We start from the raw sequence: 21180 nt of genomic DNA on the forward strand, positions 1-21180 counted from the left end.
GCTCCCCCCTCCTCCAGCAAGATTGCTTTCATCATGTATTTGGTCACCCTACAGTATTTCCTTACAGTCTGTAGTTTCTAGCTTTTAATCTTCTGTGCTGTTGTCTGAATTGACTTTGCTGTGAAGATATATTCATTGTACACTACAAACACCCATTACACTCATATGAAATTTTACGAAAAAATCACAGATCCTAATCTTGTAAATATAAATAAGTAGCTTTACAACAAATCTTGCTTTTCCTTTACTAGCTGTCTTTACCATCAGGAAAAAGGAAATACCACTAGGTTTCATTCCTTAAATAGTACCTTTCATTAATGAAACAAAGTATCTTGTAGATTTAAAGAGTGGGATTCAGCTCCAGGTTAGGATGCTACATTTAATTATCTGAAATATGATTCCGTGAACATAGAGAACGAAATTTTAAAAACAACAAAAAAAAAATCCATAAAAGAAAACTGTAAAGGGAACTTAGAGATCAACCTCAACTGCAAGTGGTCAAAATGCTGTAGAGGTTCATTAAAGAAACAAAATTTAAAGAAGATAAGATATAGACACCTCACATCAAAATGTAATGTTTTCACTATAATCTATGTATTTTTTCTGCAACAAGCAGTGATCTTTACTTTTATTCCTTATCCTCAGGAAAAACTGTTTGTTTTCTAGTTTGAAATTTGTATTAGTTTGAGATATTCTTTATATCTAAACCACTATCACTGAAATCAATTTTTCAAAAAATGGCTCATGGCAAAATTAGTAGCACTTTCAGACCTGAGTGTGGGTTTACTTCAAAAGCACACGATGTTACACTCTTAAAACTGGATATTTCCACTGCTGTGACTTATTCAACAAAACATTTCTGCTTCACTGAAGCAAAGAACATGTTTATTTCCTGCAACGTGTAGAGGCTGGTTTCCCAAGCTTCATTCAGAACAGTATCTCCTCCCCCCCCACTGCCCCCTGGCTTCCCGTGCTCCTTGTTTGATGCCATGGAGAGAAGCAGAACTCCTGGAGAAGGAAAAATGACTTAGGTTGGACATACCCTGCTTTAATACAACGGTGCCGAAAATTGCAGGAAAAAAACGACAAGCCTGCTGCTGTTTGGGTGGTAGTTTTGCTGTAAAATGCTCAAGCATAATTTCCTTTCCTCTCAAACCTCTGAACTTATTCCAATTTAACTGTTTGTATGGCCAAATTCTGGACTGAATTTGTCTACAGAGGAAGACCAATTATGCTAGATTGGCCCAGAAAGGAATATTAATGTGGAAGCATGACCTACATAGGAACTATATTTTAAACAAGCTTGAAAAATGTTGAAGTCAGGGGTTTCTTCTGCTCACTAGAAAGTCTATTCAGATGCTAAAGAATTCTGGTGATACAGATTCAGATCTGCCTTTTGAATTGAATAATACAACAGGAACTCCTCACAGGAATACCTGATAAATCCATTTTATTGCTTAATTTTAATGTCATCATCTTATGACCAAAAAAAGGAGCATGGTTACTTTTATCTTTTGTTTATTTGCTAGAACAAACTAGTTGAAAACCCAATGCTTGCTTGAAGAAAGCAAAGAACTTCAGAAAATTCTCCTGCTCCTTACTCCAGCTTTTCCCACATCATTCCTTCAGTTGTGCCAGCACAAATGTTTTGGGGCTAACAAATGCATTAGATTTAAAAATAACTCTAAAAAGGTAGTTATTTTATTTTTTTATATCATGGATAGATTCACAATCTAGTTTACTGAACAGTTTCAGCATAACAGTTGGGGCAGCACCGCACTGGCCTAAGTGGACAGGAGAGTAAACTCTGCAAGCCAAAAATGCTGCTGAGAAAAAAAGGATCATCAAACGACATCTAAGTCACTATTTCTCTGCTGAAGAGATATCAGTTGGGACAGCCTATGCCATCTTCTACTTGAGAAATGCCATCTTTGATTGTGTTTCCAGTTCAAAGGAGTGATAACTCCTTCTCAATCATTCAGTTGAAACCGAATGTCTTCAATTCACATGAAAACAATGTCTTCAGTATAGAAAAAGAACATAAATAGGCATTTTAAAACTATGCTTTAATTCCTAATCTAACATTTAGATGCTACATAAATATACAGGATTGGTATTTATGGCTTATTTACTTGAACTCAGCATATTAAAATATAACTATATCATTGTGTGCTTAATTTTCTAATATCCAAAAACACACATAAGTCATTGTCTCCCCTTTAAAGTTTACACAAGGGTGATAACACTTCTCCTGGCCTCTTTACTTGTTCATTATAGAATCCTTTCAACTTTGCCTTTAGCAATTCACAAACTCATTTTTTCATGAGTAAATATTTAAACCAGATCTGTTTTAAAATGTCGACAAAAAGAAAGAAGATAAAAGTGAGTATTTAGATTTATAGCTAACTGGGTAATAATCAACCGCTACTAGTGCTGAGGGGACTTCATCCATGTCTCAGCTTTAACATGAACCTTTAGTCCAGGTAGGGGGCTGTGAACTTTTGTCCTCTCAGGTAGTGCGCTTAGGCAAATAAAAGCTTGCCATGCACCTCACGAGACAATTCATTCTTTGAAACAGGACATTTAAACTTTTCATCTGTAATACAAGAGTTTGCTATGCTAATATTTGTCTTTCTATTTCATACTGGGAAGAAAAAAGGATACGGAAGGTAGCGAATTAGATCTTAGTCCTCTGATCATTCAGAGCTTGCCCCGCACTCTCAATGGTCTGTCTCCATTTAACTTCTATTATTGCTATGTTAAGTATCTTAAATATTTAATATATTAAATAAACAGCAAACATTGCAATCATTAAGTGGAAAAAGCTTGTTTTCATACACATTTATTCTTCCATGTAGAAGCATTTTTTTCTACTTATTCTTAAAATTGGGAAATTTCGTATTTGACGATAAGTGAAACTCTCATCAGCAGATATCAGTTTATTTACCTGTCATTCTAGGAGTAACCTCCTACACTGCTCTGAGGATGGCAGATAAACCTTCCTGAACTGAGACAGCTTATGTTTGAGACATTGAAGAACCAATATACAGATCCCTAATGAAATTCTTCTGAAAACCAGTGTCATACGGTAATTGTATTTCATGGTAGGATTTAAGTTGTTTAAGATTTTAATAGTTGAATCATGTGTAAGTAAAAAACATTTTAATGATATCGATCTTCTTTTTATTATTGCTTCTGTAAGAGCTATCAGCACTCGCCTGCCAATTCTTATCATTTGCTACCAGAAATATGAAAAACAAGTAACTGGTGGCATTTCTCCTGTTATTTAGTCAAAGGCTTTGCCAAAGCCATGAGATTAGGGGGGGAAAAAAAAGAGTTTCTACTTAAAATATGGATTTACCATTGCAGCTTATGCCAAAGAAAATGCTCTTTTCTACGGTGAATCTGTTGCCCACTTAGAGTTAATATGAGCTTTCTAACCTGTTTAATTTAGAATTCAAGTTTACGCTCAAATACAAAAGCCAAAGCACTATAAACTAAACAGCTCAGGAAGATCTAGTCACCATTCTTTCAAAATTTGTGATTACTTTTGAATTTCCCTCTAGATTAAGCTATTACACTTCCAATTTTGATATTTTACTCAAGGGTTTGATTTTGAATGTTGTGGATACTGAGCGACTCTAAACAAACTATAGAAATGTGTATACAAGTCACTAACTGCAGTCGGAGTTGAAAGAAAAGGGAGGTTATTCCTCTTATCTGCTTAGATTACTCCAGAGAGCAGAATTCACGTTTGAATAACATACTTTCATACAAGAACAGAGCAATCAGGAAGAAAGTAAAAGTTGCATAAAATTCATTTATGAGTTAGAGATCCTAGATCAGAATAATACTGTTGCACTTTTCATTTCAATATTCAATATTCCATTTCTGTAGACAAAAAATATAGTAAAAGCAAATGAAAGGGGTAAATATTTAATTTGATCATTTAGGAGAATTAAAATAAACATACAGATGAAATTGCTTGTTGAGGATCAAACTGTGTCTTGAACTACCCCCTGCAGCTTCACTGAATTTGAAGAGATTGGCTCCAATGAATCAGGATCAGCATTTCATTCTTGCCATCAAAACTCATTGTTTGTTATGAAGAATATACTTTCTCTAAATATCTTAATGTATTAAATTCTCTACAGTACAGAACTAGTTGAAAAGTTTCCAATTTACTTTCTAGATCTACATCGTACCTGGGCAGCAGTTAGTACTGCAAACACAATAACTTGGTTTATTCTTTTTGTTATAGAAGTCTGACTTACTAGTTTTCAGTCTTAAATAAAAATTAAATTATTCTTATTCAGAGAGAGATAATGAAAATCTCTCAAACCATAGAAGAAATATACAGGAAGTCAATTTAGTATAACTTTTACTTTTAAATATAAAGTGTGAGAATCTGTTTTTGTCAGTTTATTTTCCCCCCTCAACAAAAGCCACTAAAACTAGAATGGAAGCTGAATGATGAAGTCTGGCTCATTTGAAAAATGACCATGCAATATAAGAAATGCTGGAGAATTAAATTTAATCAGTATAAAATTACTTAAAATATGATTGTCTTTAATGCAAAATTGCATATATTTGATTCTTTTTTAATTATGCATAATTAAAATATAAAGAATGTTTACAATAAACTGTTTTTATTAGTTAAGTAGCACAAAGCATTTTAGAAACTGAATGGTTCATTTTTTCTATAAACAATTTTTCCATCTGTTTGGAAGAGGGAAAAAACTCCCCAAAATACAGTTACAGAAAGAGACAAATAAACCCAGGTACATAGGTTTCCCACAAGGTTATGCAGAATCAGTTTTATTTTTCATACCGTAAACTAGACAGCAATAAATGCAACAAGAATGATTTACTCATTTTATTCAATGAAAAACGTGATTGGACATTGACAATCAACAGTCTTGGAAAAAGTATAAAAGGGCTTCTGTTGGAACAAAAACGATGTTCCTTTTTGGCCAATGAGAAGGTAAGAATCTATGTAAAAGGAAGGAAGGGAGGAACTGATTGCCAATTTCCTTTTTAATAAATATGGCACTGTAAATATATTTATCTATATTGTTGTCTCTCCCTGTAACCTTATCATAGAAGTTACTTTTGAAGGCATTGACAAATAACTCTTTTTGGGTATCAGGAAGGAATTTATACCAACTGGGCCAAACCAACAGAGTCTAGTAAAACTAGCTTTCTGTTAGCATTAAAGGAAAATAGAAATTAAAATTAATGAGAGGATCAGAAAGGGACTCAGGACTCCTTAATCATGTGGTATGACAGAGGGCAGTTTATCTTGAAGTGACTGGTCATATGAGGGAACTTTATAATGACAGTGCTCAAATGCATTAAGAAAATGATTTACTAACAAGAAAACGACCCTTTAAAAGCCTCATTCAGTTGCCTGAATGTCATTTTTTCCAAGCTCTCAAGTTAAAACAAAAAACATTTTAAAGGAAAAAAGTTAATCCCATTTCAACAGGAGGTAGGGAGCACTTACAGTGAGGTTCATAGGGAGGAGGAGGATCACCACAAGGAACACACTCCATGTCTTGAAAGCCTCCAAGCTTAGTTTTCCTATAAAATCTAGAAGATATGGGAATAATTCTTAATGACAAAGCAGTTATTCTTCCTAAAAAAATTATTCAGAGGCTTAAACAGTATGTTAAAATACTCTACAAATACAAAATGTTTTCAGTTTTGTATATGACAATCTGTATCTTGAAGAGATTACAAACTAACAGAAAATGCAAGAGTTCGATTCCAGAAGCCTGGCTCTCCATTCAAGTAGAAGTACAATAGATAAATAAGTACAGAAGATGATCTAAAATAAACTTAGGAAAAATTATAAATCTGTTAGTCCAAATACATGAATATCAGAATATAATGAATATGTAAGAAATAAACACTTATGTAGATTTCAACACAGGCAGAAATCAGTATCTTATTTTCTGCATAGAATACAACATAGGAAAAAGTATGGTGAATTTATATTATGCAAGCTTATTTATATGTCTTTAAAAAAATTAATCTACTAAACTCTCCTAAAACAAACATGATAATACAAAGTAATTATCACTCCAATAGTACGTAATGGACCAGATGTCAACAATTTCTGTTAAAATGCCTAAGATATCCTCCTGTTCCCAGAAGGAAAATCACTCATAAAATGATTAATTTATTTAATCATACAGAAGAACACCCAAAAAGTAATGTTTTAACATGCTGCGTGACAAAAATCTTTGGAAAACAAAAGTATTCTGTTCTGTTTTGCAGAACAGCAAAACAGCAAAAATGGATTAACGGAACAATGTTTTAACGATCCAACAATCCCTCTCCAACTCTTCCTTCTCAAAAAAAAAAAGGACCCACCAAAATTACTCCATGCATGCACTGCAAATGTGAATTAACAAAATCACCATATAAGCCTCAATCCATATTATCCAACACCTCACTACATTTTCATAGTCACTTAAATGTATAATGCATAAATTCTAGATAGCAAGCATTTCAAAGTATGAAAAAAATGGAGATCACAAGCAGAGATATCAGTCAGATGGTCCAGATAAATCATAGCAATGGCAAGCCACAAGGAGTAACAAGTGAACAAGAAAATAAAACCCTAAAACAAACTGATTAACCATCTACTCACTCCTAAATAAATTAAAGTAAAAACATCTAAAATATGGCTGCCATACCCAAGGAAAGATTTTATTTCAAAGACCCCTCAAGAACTTTATCATAGACTTTATATCTGAAGAACTTGCTGACTACCAGTAGTAAAGAGCAGAAGCCCACATTTCTAAACCAGGGAACAAAAGTAGCACCAGAGAAAAACTAGAACTTTTTGACACGCTTTAGAGTGTTATATTTCAAATTAACCTGTGAGAGCGTATCTTCCAAAGAACTTAACTAAAATAGCTCACTAATAAATTAAGTCTTTCTTTCTTCCAACCAATCATTAAAACCAAGCTTGAATCAACAGCTGTGATCAGTTGAAGATCAGTATGTGAATGAAGTGCTTTCTGTGGTACCGGCACTTCTCAAAAAGGTACTAACTCTGCTCCTACAGTTTTGTTCCCTGACATTTCCACACTGGATGACCTGTGGGACTATGCCATTACTTCCTTTCCACCCATGTTTCCAACTTCCCTGCCAGTAAAAAACAGGTTGCGGCAACAGTTTTTATATTACCATGTACACAGGACATGCATGTGGAAGCATTCCCAGGTTCCACAGCTTAGATTTATCCTCAATTCGTTTTTTTATTCTTGTTTCTTTTTCCCTTCCTCTCCCCTCTTCCAAAAGATGGCTTACATTATTTAAGCCACAAGAAGAAAATTTTCTCCTTGCCGACAGCCAAATAAGCCCTATAACACATGCCTATTAATAAGCAATAATAGCATAAAATCAATCAACCATGCGGCTGCAGGCTGTATCAAATGAGGCTGTGAGTAATACCTAACCCCTGAGGCTGCATCTTATTGAACTATATTAAACTTAAACTAATTTTAGTTACAAAGGCTTTACTAAACATTTTTAAAGGAAAAGACCTCACTCCTGCTTGAGAAGAGTATCTGCAGGAGCTTAAAAGTGTTCGGATAACTGGTAGCTGTTATTAAAAGAAAAATGGCAGGGAGATGTTTGTATGAACTTTTAAGCACCTCTGAAACATATAGCTTGAAAACACAAAGGCTATCACAATTGCAAAACAGTTCTCATAACCTACTTCTGCCAACTAAACTGTCAACTCCGTTCCCAAAAGCATCAGAAATGCCTTTTAATGAATCTCTGGCAGATATTTACATCGTGCCTAAGTTCCATCATTATAAAGAATAGTCTCTCAGAGGTCTTACAACTTCATACTACAGATGGAGAAGATCACGTGACAACAGAGAACTGGGATGACAGGACAAAAAATTAAACAGAGGACTCAATTTACCACGCAGCCATTTCAGTGTGTCTTCATATTGTTATAATTTGTTCCAAAACATTTCCTTCAGATCGATTAATGATTCTCAACCAGGATCATGCTCTACCAATTTACCAACTTAGTGAAGGAAATTCAGGAGCATAAACTACAGCCATTATTCCTGACCTAAAAGCATGTATGTGAGAATTATCCAAGATAGACATCGACCTAAAGGAGGGGGCGAAAAGAAAGTAAATACTGCAACCAGTTTTCAAGAAGGTAACTGTGTATGTTTCCAAACACAGTATATTAGTACCAACCACTGGATGTGGTAAAAGAAATCTGTAAATCGGAAGTCATAGGATCTTCATGCTGGAAAGACAAGCCAGATTTTAACTTTATGCATTGAATACTTTCCTCAAATTGTAGATAGTAAAGTTGAGCACATTCAAAAGTCTGTAGAGGATCAAGGCTTGAATGATAATATTCCGAGTTGCTATTTAATTATCTGTAGTTAAAAGTTCATCAAACCTCACTCTAGACACTGCCTCAAGCTGTACTACAGTGAGGAAGAAAACAGGCATAAACAAGGTTTGTAAGGAATTATGGCTCTGCTACAAGTCACTGAACTCACCAAGACTCCAGCTAGCTTCAGGGTGATCAAACTATGAAAGTGTAACTCTGCCACACACTAGCATACATGCGATTCCCTCATTTTTTCATCTAGTACTGAATTATACCTAATGCAGAAGATGTTTTAGTACTCTGTGAAGCACTGTATATGCATATGGCATTGAAGTGGTACTCAGTTAAGTTTTACTCCTACTTTTGGCAAGACTTTCAAAGAGGTCTTTTGACAGGTGAAGCTGCAGTTCTACAAGAGTTGAGTGGATATAGTGGCTCTTCAGTGTAGTCATTTTCCTGTCTATCCACGAGATCCTGTGTTCCTGTCCCCTTCCTCGTGGTGACAGCCCGACATCTACTGTGTGCTGATCCATTTCAGCTCAGTGAAACTGGAGAAAAACTCTTCCTCACACCCTCAGGAAAAAAAAATATAGACTATTTGTTTTAGAAGGTTATAGGAGTGAGCAGCTAGAGTATGAACTTTTTGTGAGGATAAAAAAATACCTAGGTTAATTTTTTTCTCATTTATACTAACCAGTTTAGATATTAAAATGTACCATGAAGGACATCAATTTCATTATAGACATTGTTTGATCAAATTAAGCTTCAATTTTGAGTATGCCATTCAAAGAATGTAGTATGTGCATAACTTAGTTTTGCATTATCCAAACTTATAATATTACAAACTTGATGATTACACTCACTTAAAATTTTTCAGATAAGAAAAACATGTAAATGTATTTCACTGTGATAATAACAATGTTATGTATTAGGCTGGGAAAGCAAGCTTAGCCAGCAGTTCAAGAATACTCTGACATTAGTACTGGCTTGAGAATACAGTTACAAAGGTTTGGAAAAACAAAAGGAGAAAGTTGAGTTGATATTTATTTGCAATTTAGAAATGTCTAATTAGATGTTTAATTCTTCATAACGATGAAGTAACTCACCAGTAATACTCAATATTTTGAAGCATTTTATTCAGGCACTGTATAAGCAATACTATGATAGGTCAACTACATAAATAAACAACAGTTTTATAGACGAGATAACTAAGATATAAATTCTGAAATTATGAGCTCAAATCGTATAGTAAATGACTGGCAAAGCCAGTAATGGAACATAGGACCTTCATACATACTCTTAATGATCCAGTCATTTATCTGAAAAACACTAACAAGTAAATGTTAATGCAAACTAGTTTTCAATTTGATCTCAGGTTTCATCTTCAGAAATGGACTTACCCTGGTAAACAGTCTCCACATAGTGCATTGCTCGTGGCAGAACAGTTGGCCTTCTGAAACCGGTTAACTAGCGCACAATCCAGACAAGGTTTGCACTTCTGAAAGCCCCAGTCTTCTTTGAATCTGTTTGACCTGCATGTCATGCAGTGTGCATCCTCCCCATATCCAAAGCCGCATTCCTGTAGGGATTAACAAGCAATAGCAAGCTATTCAAACACCAAAAGCGTGAATAGGGAGAGAATGCTGGGATAAAATGAAGACCTAGTGTAATTATTACTGAGAGTAGGTCTTTCTAGAGACAAAAGCCATCCTTTCAGCAAGTTCAAATGTGTCTTCCACTGCTAATAATCTCCCTTACTTCTATAAGTAATACTTAGTCATCCACTTTATTCGAGAAACCACTGTGTATTTGAATGATAAAGGGCTTCAAGGACTCCAACAGTTTCATTATTACCAGCTTACGGTAGAATTATTGAGCTGTCTGTTTTTTAATTAGGCCAGTCATGTGAAAGTGCAGAAACTGGGAAGAGTGCAGTATAAAGGCACTTACCCAGTTACAAAAACAGCAAAGAAGCATTTTGATATTTAGGTTCATAGCTAAGGTGAACAAAGTTAATTGCTGAGCAGCAAAGTTAATTTGCTGATCTTCAAAGGCTTAGAATCTCTGTTACCAAATAAAACAGAGCTGGTTAATGACCATCAGCTAGGCACGAAGTCTTGTTTAACCCCTAAAAATTTTAGAAACACACTTGCTCCAGTTCTAAGAGTTCTTAAACTGCTGGAAGTGCTTAACAGCTCAGTGGATCACAGGGGATGTGATATTTTACTATACAAGGAATATTGTTAGGGCTGCTTATTTATCCCAAATATACTTGTTTAAAGAAATTCTTTCCATACTTTTGCAAAGGGACACCTCACAGAACTGAAAGGCAGGAAACAGAAACCCTATACTTAACACATAATGGTTTGGGGACTAAATTCTACAAACTGATTATTGAGAACCATCAATCTGTTTCGTTTTTCTGTCATTTTTTTTCTGGAGATATCAAGTGCTAAGAATTGCTATTTCCTTTTCTCATCTGAAAATCCTACCACATAACAGCAAAAAGAATACCACAAACTGCTCAAGAGAATTTGATGGGAAGGGAGTAAGTAGGAGAGAGACACATCATGGGACCTCCTTCTCCAGCATGCAGTCTTAGTGGAAGTATAGGGCACCTTCCCAAGGGGAAAACTGTAAGCAGCCTTCCACTCGGGCAACTTAAGAAAAGGTTTCCACTAGTTTCCTCCACAACACATAGTACGGGCATGTTCCATGCATGTTAACTGAATTTTTCTGAAGTTACCCACCTTGAGCAAACCTGCTGCTGTAAGAAGCTTTGGACTTTACAAATGCACAAAGGACTCTCTAAAGTTTTGCCCAGAGAGCATCTATGAAGCATGATCTGAGTTGGCCAATAAGTTTTTGAGTACCTCAGATTCGCAATGATGTGATGAAGTTCCAGAAATAAACAACTACTTATGGCCATTAAAACTCATCTTACTAAGAATTTTCTAATTTTCTGTATGTAGTAAATATCTTTCCTATACTCTGTAGGAGAAAAAGTACTCAAATACACAGATAGTGAACAATTCTAACAAAGCAACACTAGTTTTAGTATTTGTATTTGTATTATTTAGATGCTGAAAATATTCCTTTTCCTCTAGACACAAGAACTTACTCCTACATATAGGGAGAATTTAGAAAGAATTTTAAACTTTTTTTTCATAAAAATGTAGTTTCTTACTATTGACTATTGTTCAGACTAAGTAATAAACAGACAAATCACTGCAGTTAGTAATCAAAAATATTACAGTCTCATACATTCTAGGGCATGCTCCTCCTGCAATATACTGCCCCTATTAAAGGCGGCAGGCAAATGAGCATACAAAATTTTCAATTCTTTATTGATATCAGCCACAGGTTGTTTTCTATTAATTTACTTCAAAGCTACTTGTTTCTTCCAGGAATCAAATGTCCAAAACAAGGAAGATTCTAGCAGTTCTATTTTATGCTGTCCACAATATCTTACTCTGTTCAGTTTTACAGTCAATCTCATTTATGAAACTGGATATAAAAAATTACATGATTATGACTTAAGATAGGAATGTGACTAACTTCTGTCATGAAATTTTGCTTTTCCTAAGTCTAAATGATCTTTTTCAATGAATTTCATTATTCCCTAACACATTCTTCCTAAATAACTACTCTATACTCTTCGTGTTTAGATCCTTCAAATAGTAGTGCTATAAGGAATTCTATTATATAGCTCAGTCAAACCATATAAATGCAGATCTTTTGATAAATCACTTGGAATCAGTCCCTCCCAAGTCTTAGGAACCTTTCAAATATAAGGCTTAAATTAACTTAATTATAAGTTTCCCTTTCTAGACAGCCTTTGAAGTTTCCAATTAAAAACAAGCAAATACAAAGAAACAAAGTTGGAATTAAATGCCTTTAACCCACTGGCCCAAACTACCTAAGCTTCAGTAAATTGTTTCTAGCTCTAGCAGATCTGCTTTGCTATGGCTGTGTATATGGACATATCTTAGTGGCATTTTGTAATGTGGAATGGTTTATTATTATAGCAATAAAAATGGTGGATGCACTATAAAGAAAGCTTCTGCCCAAGGGATTTACAGTCTCCAGTGTTTTCAAAGATGGCTTCTAATTCTTTGCCAGGAATTCTGCAGAAATAATCCATAGCAACTACAATTTTATGTATGTGCTTTTTTATGTTTGACATAGTTGACTGCCTGGCAGGTACAAATAAATATTTATACTTGTAAACCAGGCAGAACTTCAAACAGATCTGTACTCATAATTAATGCATCCCCAAAACTGAAGGATATGATTTAGATGATAGAATCAAACTCTTTAAAATCTCGGACTTCATAATTCAGCAGTCCAGCAAAGATATAAACAATTGACTGTTCATCCTACATCAGTAGCATCCTACATCTGATCTGCACCAGTCTGCACAATAACAAAGTTGTCAAATTATATGGCTGACGAATACTGAATAGTTCCCAATTCTCCTCATCCCCCTGACCCTTCCCATCCGTGTTATGAAAAGAAGGCTCATCTCTGTTGGTAGATAATCTCAGGAATGCAGAAAAGGGAAATAATACTTGTAAATTCCATTTTCTGAGTTTCAAACATGCCATATTTTTGTGCCAGGAAAAAAAAGGAAATACGTAACATATTTATTTCTCCTATTGCAAAGCATGCTATAAAGAACATTTAGCCCACTTTTCCCTTTCTGCTTCCCCTTTTCAGTGCTACCAGCATGGTACCAAGTAAAAACAGTGAAGACAAATTTCCCTCTCAATGATATACAGTACCAACTGAAAAACCCCCAAAACGCTAATTTAGAAAACTGCATTAAAATTCCTTAAAAAAAATACAAAATTCAAATGCGCTTCTATTTGCTGGATATTTATACGGCTTTCACTATTGCTGTATAGTGGTGACATCTCATTACATTTAACATACTTATTCCCAGAAACACACAGTTTCACAAAGGGGCACTAAGGTACCAAATGAGTGATGACTGGTCAAGGTCAACTAGGAACCCATAGCAAACTAACTAACTAAACACATAATTTAGTTTCAAGCTAAAAATATTAAAAACATGGAATAATAAAAATACATTTTAAAGTACTACTTTGATAGTTTTAAATATTTTCTTTCATTATATGCTATGCAAACACTGATTTACACAGAAGGACCACAAGTAAAGCAGACTATAAAGGGCAATGGAGTTAAGTGGTATGGTTTCTCCCTAAAAGTTGAATGCAACATAGAAAGTAAATGAACAGCATAAATAAAAGTAAATTAGATTTTAAACAATCTTTCAATTAAAATAACCTCAAATTTCATTTAAAAATGTTTTCAGGCGTTATTTAGGTCATAGTCTGTAAGTACACTTTAGAGATTGTTTTGAGCTCAACTGATTATACAACGTAAGTAAGCCCCAGACTGTACAGCACTGGGAAGTTCCACTTAGGCCATCATGATTACAAGAATATTTGAACAGTCTCGAGAACAAGAATTTCAATATGATGTCAGTAACATGACATCATATAATATGACATTTTATTACATGATGTCAGGTCATATAATAAGTTGCAGCACTACACCGGTGCTGGGAAATGTAGTTTTTAGTAATGTCTTTGAGCAGAGGGTCTTGCTAAATAGCACAGTGTTGGCTCCAGTGCAGCCCCATAGCACCACAGTACTGTAGACCACTAATCAGCCCCATCTAGAATCCAATAATCTGCCCTATCTGTCAGCAGAAGTCAAAGAGCAGGACAGGCTCCAGCAGTGCGTTGCAAATGTGTAAGATTCAGCTGCTGTGGCAAAGTTAGTGTCAGAAAAGTTTCATGCTCAGTAAGATTTGACATGCCCGCATGCAGCTGCTCTCCAATATCCAGCTTGCAGAAGACCCTGAAACATGTGTTAGCTTCTCCTGAGCTGAGATACAGCATCTTCTTCACACGCAGCTTTCTTCACTCGGTAAGTCACAAATTCACTGGCTAAACAGAGCAGCAGCTTGTACTGCAGCTGCTCTCAGCAAGCTCACTGCAGCAATGTCACACAGCGCTACACCTCCCATGCTCTTTTTGAGGGCTGCAACATTCAGGAACAGCCTCAGACATAACTTTCTGTCTAATTCACAATTCTTTTTCTCAGCTAAGATGGTGGTCTTCTTTTCCTTCACCCTATACCTGACCCAAGGTAGCAACCTGTGATGGAAAGCATATCTCCGTCTTGGCAGCCCTCAAACTGCCACTGTCTACATAGGCTTCCTCTTTGTGCAGCATCAGTCTCATGGTGACAGTATTTCTCATCAAGTATTTGGTGGCAATGCTGGGTGAAGGCATCCTCTCCCTTACATCTCTGTTTTTCCTGCTTTGTCATACACTGTCCTCAGCTCTACCGATACAACCATTCATGAAGCTAAGCTGTAAATCTGATCACAGAACTGATCCATGTTAAAAGTGATCAGTTTAGTGATCTGTTTTATAACACAGCCTAAATATCTACTGTGTCAGCCTAACTGTACAGACAGTACACTGTGGCAAGAACTTACTGCTGCCAAAACTGTCAGTTCTGTGTTGTTAAACTAAAGCCTCAGATGTGATCTATTGACAAAATCTAGAACTGCAAAAGTTCTGAGTTGCAGTCCGAGCTTGATGAGGATAAGAGAGATGTATTGCGATTTCATATATAAGTAAAAAAAAAAAAAATTCACAAAAGGAGCTTGAGAAAGTTGCAGATAGTGGTTATAAGCAAATGATGGTGAAAGGATTGAAAGGACTCAAGCCTCTCACTTCTGGATGGGAAGCTTTTCAGGAAATGGTTGTGCCTTTGTTTAAACCAAGCTACCCCAGTTTACTTTTGACTGTGTTAATTGTGATATATATAAATCTGAATCATACATAAAGTTACATTTATACAGAAACACATTACTTGTAAGATAAGATAAACAAGGTTCTTATCACCAAGCCACACCAACAGCTATTCAGGCACAGGAAATTTGAAGCCATGTAAAGAATGGAAGATATTTAAAATACTTGCTTAATTGTTCGATGCTTTGTTTCCTGATAAATGAATGAGAAATTAAATAATGCAGACTGCATGAAGCAAACACTTTTCTGAATAGTTACAATCATTTTAGCCCCCCCTTCCCCAAAAGAAAGCATTCTCTTTCAAAAAAGAAAAAAACCCCACTATTTCAGAGATTCAAAAGCTTCACAAACATCAAGGACGTGTGTTTAAGAAATCAAAAGGCTATACCGATTTCTTTAAATTAACAAATGGAAGCAAACGAACAGGAGGAGGTGGGAAAATGATGCTTTCTTTCCCTTCCCCATCAATCCTAAATTGTTGGTAAAACAACAAAACTGACTTCATTATGACCTAAATATCATAAAAATACTTCATTAAAAGATACCAGCAACAAAAGTGATCAACTGGCTTTTAATAATAAGTTGAACTGCTATTATTAAAAGATTTCTAATGGTCGATAGGGAATCTGAAAGGAGAAGTTGAGTGTCTGCTCTTTTTTCTTATTTTAAGGAACAAAGAATTACTCAAAAGCATTCCTGAAAAAGACTCCTATTACACTGAGATAGGAATAGCTGAAAAAAATACTTTAGCTGTAACAAAACTTATCTCAATAAAAGTTTAGATCCGGAACTAGTTACGTGCAATGTGTTATTTTTTCACTTCTCTCATGCTACAAAGTATGTCTGAAGTTGCTTATCTATGCAGACAGGAAGGTCAATCCAAAAGATTAAGCACTACTTTGCAACTAAAATTAAATACCCTGTTCCACCAGAAGCTTCCTGCCTTACCATGAGCAAGTTGATTTCTGTGCTAGTGTTCTGCGAATAAATTAAGAGAAGGTAACAGTATTTCTCTAACTTAAGGGAAGTATTATGAAATAGATGCTCATATTCTATTAGCAATATAGGTCATATAAATAACTCAGGTTGGTAGTTGTAAAAATACATGTGTGTGTGTGTATGAGTGTTTATATATTAAAAAATGCTTGGCTCATTTAGACTAAGACTGTGTAAAATAGGAGAAAATGATACATTTTTCTCTGCACCAAGCACAGTTTACAAAAAGAATGGAAGATTAGGAACACAGACTTTGGTGTATTATTTACAAAGGTTGAGCCTATGAAAAGTGCTTTGGTATTGAACCAACTCTGCCCCAGAAAACAAACCCAGTAGCTTGTTCAATAGTGCAGTGAAAGTGCTGAACCCAAAAGTTGCCCTATGCAGAGGGTCCTCTGTCCTGCACGCTTACCCATGCTGTTGGTGCAGGTCTGTGGTACATCTGAGTGCATCTGGTGACCTATTAGCAGACTGGGCTGTCACACAGAATCTGATTTGACTAGGCTTTAGCTATACCTTCAGTCATCTGTGCAGCTTGTGATACATAAGATTAGCAAGTCTGGTCTTTAAATGTCACTGTGCCTTCCCTTAAGTGCAGAGGCAACTAATGACTGCTGAGTTAACTGGGCTTTATAAACCTGCAATAAGAGTACCATTTATTTATTTTTTTTTTTAATGGGCAGAAATCATGATTTCACCTTTTGAAAGAAACATAGTTCCTATTTTTGTATACACTAATACCAAGAAAGAATTAAATCTACAGATTTACATTATAACTAAGAGGAAGTAGTTTTTTTATTAATAAAGGTGAAGACAAGGTTCTACAGGGTCATTGACACTGGATCTGCCTGCTTCAGATTACTTAGCAGTATAAATTCTACCTGAATTGGATGGAGAAGGAAACAGGGTTATATATTTACATTTTGTCCAATTTGCTAAATTGGGTTGGCTTTATGCTTTTATTCCAGTTGTGGAGGATACTTGATATGGCATAAAGCCTGTTGGAATAGAGTTAAATTTGTTACATTTTTTTTGAAAGATCTGAACTACCATCATGAACATATATTATGCATTAACTCTTTGCATGACCCACTGCTGCATGGCCCAATAGCTGATTTTTTTGTATCTAACAATAACATAGGCTGAGTTGTTTTGTTACTAACATAAAAAGAAACCTATCCAGTCAACTGCTTAAAACAAACACTTTTATAACAAAAACAAGACAACATTGTATTTTACTATATACTTGAATGTATGCTCAGGCTCACACATCCAACACTGTATCTAGTTTCATCTGCAAGATTTTACATGAGCACTCAACATTTAAAAAGAAAACAGATGCATTATTTCTGATAATTACCAGGAAACTTATTAAACTATACTGTAATTATACCATCATGTTCTTATATATTAAAAAAAAAGGTGCTGCAAATGACTTCCTGTGTACCATTAAATCACTTTTTCCTTTACATTCTGACCTTTGACTTAACACACTTTGTTCCTTCAAACCGTAGTTCAGCAAGGCTACATCTTCAATTGCGTTTCATTACCAACTACAGCATCACATCCTTAGCTTAGATTTCACAGCAAAGTGTACTTCTATTTATAAAGGATGTTATGCTTCCACTCCCATTCAAGCCTGAGCAAAATCCATTTAGTTATCTCAGTTCTAATGTAGTGGCAAAAACAATATTTGAAAGCATATTCATGACTGGAAGCAGTAATGGCTTATATATTCAAACTGAATTAACCGTTGATATTTTCAGAAAAGCTAGTTCTAAGAACCAGGATTATCAGATGGGAAACATAAAAATCATTAAGATAACAAAAAATATAACTTGAATAGTATACTACTGCAAACTTTGACCTCCCTATTTCATTTTAGCATTTCTCTATTAAATTGAAAGTAAACTATAAACAGGTACTGAAGGGATTTCTTTTAAGCTTTTGTTTTTAGTTTGCCAACTAGATAAGTATGCTACATCAATGCATATAGTACTGCTTTGGTAGGACCACTGTTATAATGTGCCATACTTATAAATGCCTCTATAAAACACTGCCCCCACACATAAAAATCTCTCATTCCCCAAATTAAAGATCAATCTGAAAAAAACCCAAAAAACCACATCACACTATTAGTCTTCTTCAAATCTCTGCTTCAGCAGTCTTGTTTACAGGACTAAACTCTAACTAGTACTGCCTAATAAAAACAATCCTTAATAAAGTGCAACAGTGTTTCTGATAATGTACTAAGAACTAGCAGCAGGGGGTAGAAAGAAGGGAAAAATATGTCACCCTCTTCATGAAGTCTTTCATGAAACTGCCACCCTCTGCTAATTCTTAAGCTTAAGCATTTCTTTAAGTAAATCTCTTCAAACCACCCACAAACCACAATGCTTTACTTGTGCTTTTTTTAAGAGCTGAATATAGTAAGAAATATAAAGTCACAAAGTTGAAAGCTTCTTTTTCTGTTGTTTAAACACACACACAGGCTTTGCACTGTTTCATGTTAAAAAAATTAAGGTTCCATAGCACTTCTTAGATCTATAATAACATGCTTGTCTACAAAAGCAACCTTGAAAATTAAATTTCACTCCATCTTCATCATACCCTAAATTCCGCCTTTATCATCCTTTAGACACCATTAGCGAGACTAGAGAACAGGGTATGGCCTTCTACATGCACAGGAACAGGCATTGAGCAGTGCAGCTACTTCTCTCTTGCTTTATGATCCCACCTCTCAGGTAACTATGCAGTCTGACCTCTGCAATGTATGTCTGGCAAACAGCTTCATGAAGCAGAAGGGAAGTCATACCACTGCGCTAACAACGGGCAAGATGGAATATAGTAGTGGGAGACTGCAGAAACAAAGAATCTCATGCCTACGCGTGAGACTTGACAGGCCTGCTTATCCTTCACAGTATCAGCTTGCACCCTCTCCTGCTTGCCTGACAACCTTTATGTCTAGCATCATATACTCGCTCCCTCAAACTATCTAGTTCCTCCATGACTCTGTAAATCATCCTGTTCTCTTTCCCTCCCCTGCTGCCTGAGTTGCTGAACTCCACCATCTCACTCTTTCCTTGCTTCTCATTTCAGATGTGTGTACCAATCACTAATTTGAAATTCATTCTTCTCACTCTCTGTCTCTACACAGTGAAGTCATCCAGTTTTCATTCCCTTTAGTGTTACAAAAAAGCAAAACAAAAACATAAAAACCCTCACCTTTAAAAATCATTTTAATTTGAGAGCGCATACTCCTGTGCCTTCATGGTACTGCCTAGTTGATTAACGGCATCATTACTTTCCGAACTGAACAGTTTATATAAGAGAACTAAAAAACATGATACTTAAAACAGGTAAAGGCTCAAAAGCCAAAACATCATTAAAAATATTGCCACATAAACACAAATATCTATTATTTTAACCACATATGTAAATGCAATTTTGGAAAAAAGGCTTTAAAAAACAAAAAAACAAAACAACAAAAACAACAAAAAAAACAAGAAAGCATCACTTGCTTACCTTTGACAGCTCCATTCCAGGTCCACACTGTTTGCAGAGGACACAATTTCCAGTGTGGTCCTTAAATTCTTGCTCTCTGCAATCTCCAGTCTCACAAATTACCCTACTTAGCTTTAAGGGGGGGTGGGGAGGAAAAAAAAAAAGTAAACTCACCAAAAATACAATTGATCGGTGATGCTATAATTAATCTGTGATTAATAATGAGTAATTACTGTAAAATATATTTTATGTAAACTTCGAGCAAGTGTATCTTCCCTAAATCAGAGAACTAAATTCATTCTGCCTTTTAGAAAGAACTTCTTACATTATCAAAAACTTTTAATTGGCAACAAAAATTAATGTGCGCATTGCCAAAGAGGCCTGAATTTTACTGAATTGCAAGAGGCCTGAATTTTAAAAATCCTAAGTACTCAGTGAATTCCAACAATTTTTAGAAGACCTGCTTGATACCTAGCACTTGTAGGATGTCAAGTCACTTAAGGGATGAACATGAGTTTAAATTCCTTATCTTACGCAACCTCATGAAAAATGCACATAATCATTTTCTTAAGCTCCAAAATTCTTGACATTAAAATATGTAACATTATATTGCTTGGTTTCATATTTTTTGTACTATGCTATTACAATTGAATAGATAACCTAAAATCTGTTCCTTTAAATGTAAATACTTAAGAGTTTTTAAAGGTCACTCAAACCTCCTGGGTACTTAACAAACAAACAAAGCAACCAACCCCAAACCTGTATGAATACTGTTTATTCTAACTTTCACTATCATTTTATATTTAATGGACCAAATGAGAAACAAATCCAATTTCTGCCTTCAAAGGCATTTAAGTACATTATCTGACCAAATCAGAAACAAATGTTATGAGAATTACAATAAGTAATATCAGCCATTCAAAAATCTCAGTGTAATCAGTGGAATCCTACCCAGTAACATTACCAAACCTGTGAGCTCTCTCAGTGCAATTTTAAACTAAATGACTATAGGCCTCTATCACAGAAACTGCTCTCCACTATTACTACTAAATAATACTTTGCATATTATTCTTTTCAGAAAGACCAAAGCCTTTCTGACAGCTTAGAAGACTTAATTACTTTTAGTTCTAGAGCTTGCCTCTGCAAGTCAGAGTTGAAATACGCTTAGGAGGCAATATAATTGTGCACTATGCTTTGTTATGTGGATAAACCAAAAACTTCAAACTCTTAAACTATGTACAGCATACTGCACACTAAGGGATTGCCACTGTATATTGCACAGGAATCCTGCCATTTCTTTCTGAAGTAGAACAGTATCATCTCCATAGCACTATATTCATTTATATTTTCTGTCTTGTCACTCTTCCAAAAAGATTTGAGAAGCCTCACAAGATAGATTTTTTTAATTGTAGCTGGTTTTAATTGTACTTGTAATTTTTAAAG

The 21180-nt window shown here is 35.1% G+C and overlaps 1 protein-coding gene across 4 annotated transcripts in view; it reads right to left on the reverse strand.

The window, feature by feature from the left end:
- The window catches only part of TNFRSF19 (TNF receptor superfamily member 19), a 62140-nt gene that overhangs the window by 28114 nt on the left and 12846 nt on the right, over positions 1 to 21180 (reverse strand). For all 4 annotated transcript variants that reach the window (XM_026108826.2, XM_026108825.2, XM_026108829.2 and 1 more), the window contains 3 exons: positions 19759 to 19869; positions 9784 to 9962; positions 5507 to 5592 (listed from right to left, as the gene is read on the reverse strand). In XM_026108826.2, coding sequence (XP_025964611.1) covers positions 5507 to 5592; positions 9784 to 9962; positions 19759 to 19869 — 376 coding nt within the window. The remainder of the gene's footprint in view (positions 1 to 5506; positions 5593 to 9783; positions 9963 to 19758; positions 19870 to 21180) is intronic.

This window comes from Dromaius novaehollandiae, chromosome 1, assembly GCF_036370855.1.
Source record: "Dromaius novaehollandiae isolate bDroNov1 chromosome 1, bDroNov1.hap1, whole genome shotgun sequence".
In the NCBI taxonomy this organism is placed as follows: domain Eukaryota; kingdom Metazoa; phylum Chordata; class Aves; order Casuariiformes; family Dromaiidae; genus Dromaius; species Dromaius novaehollandiae.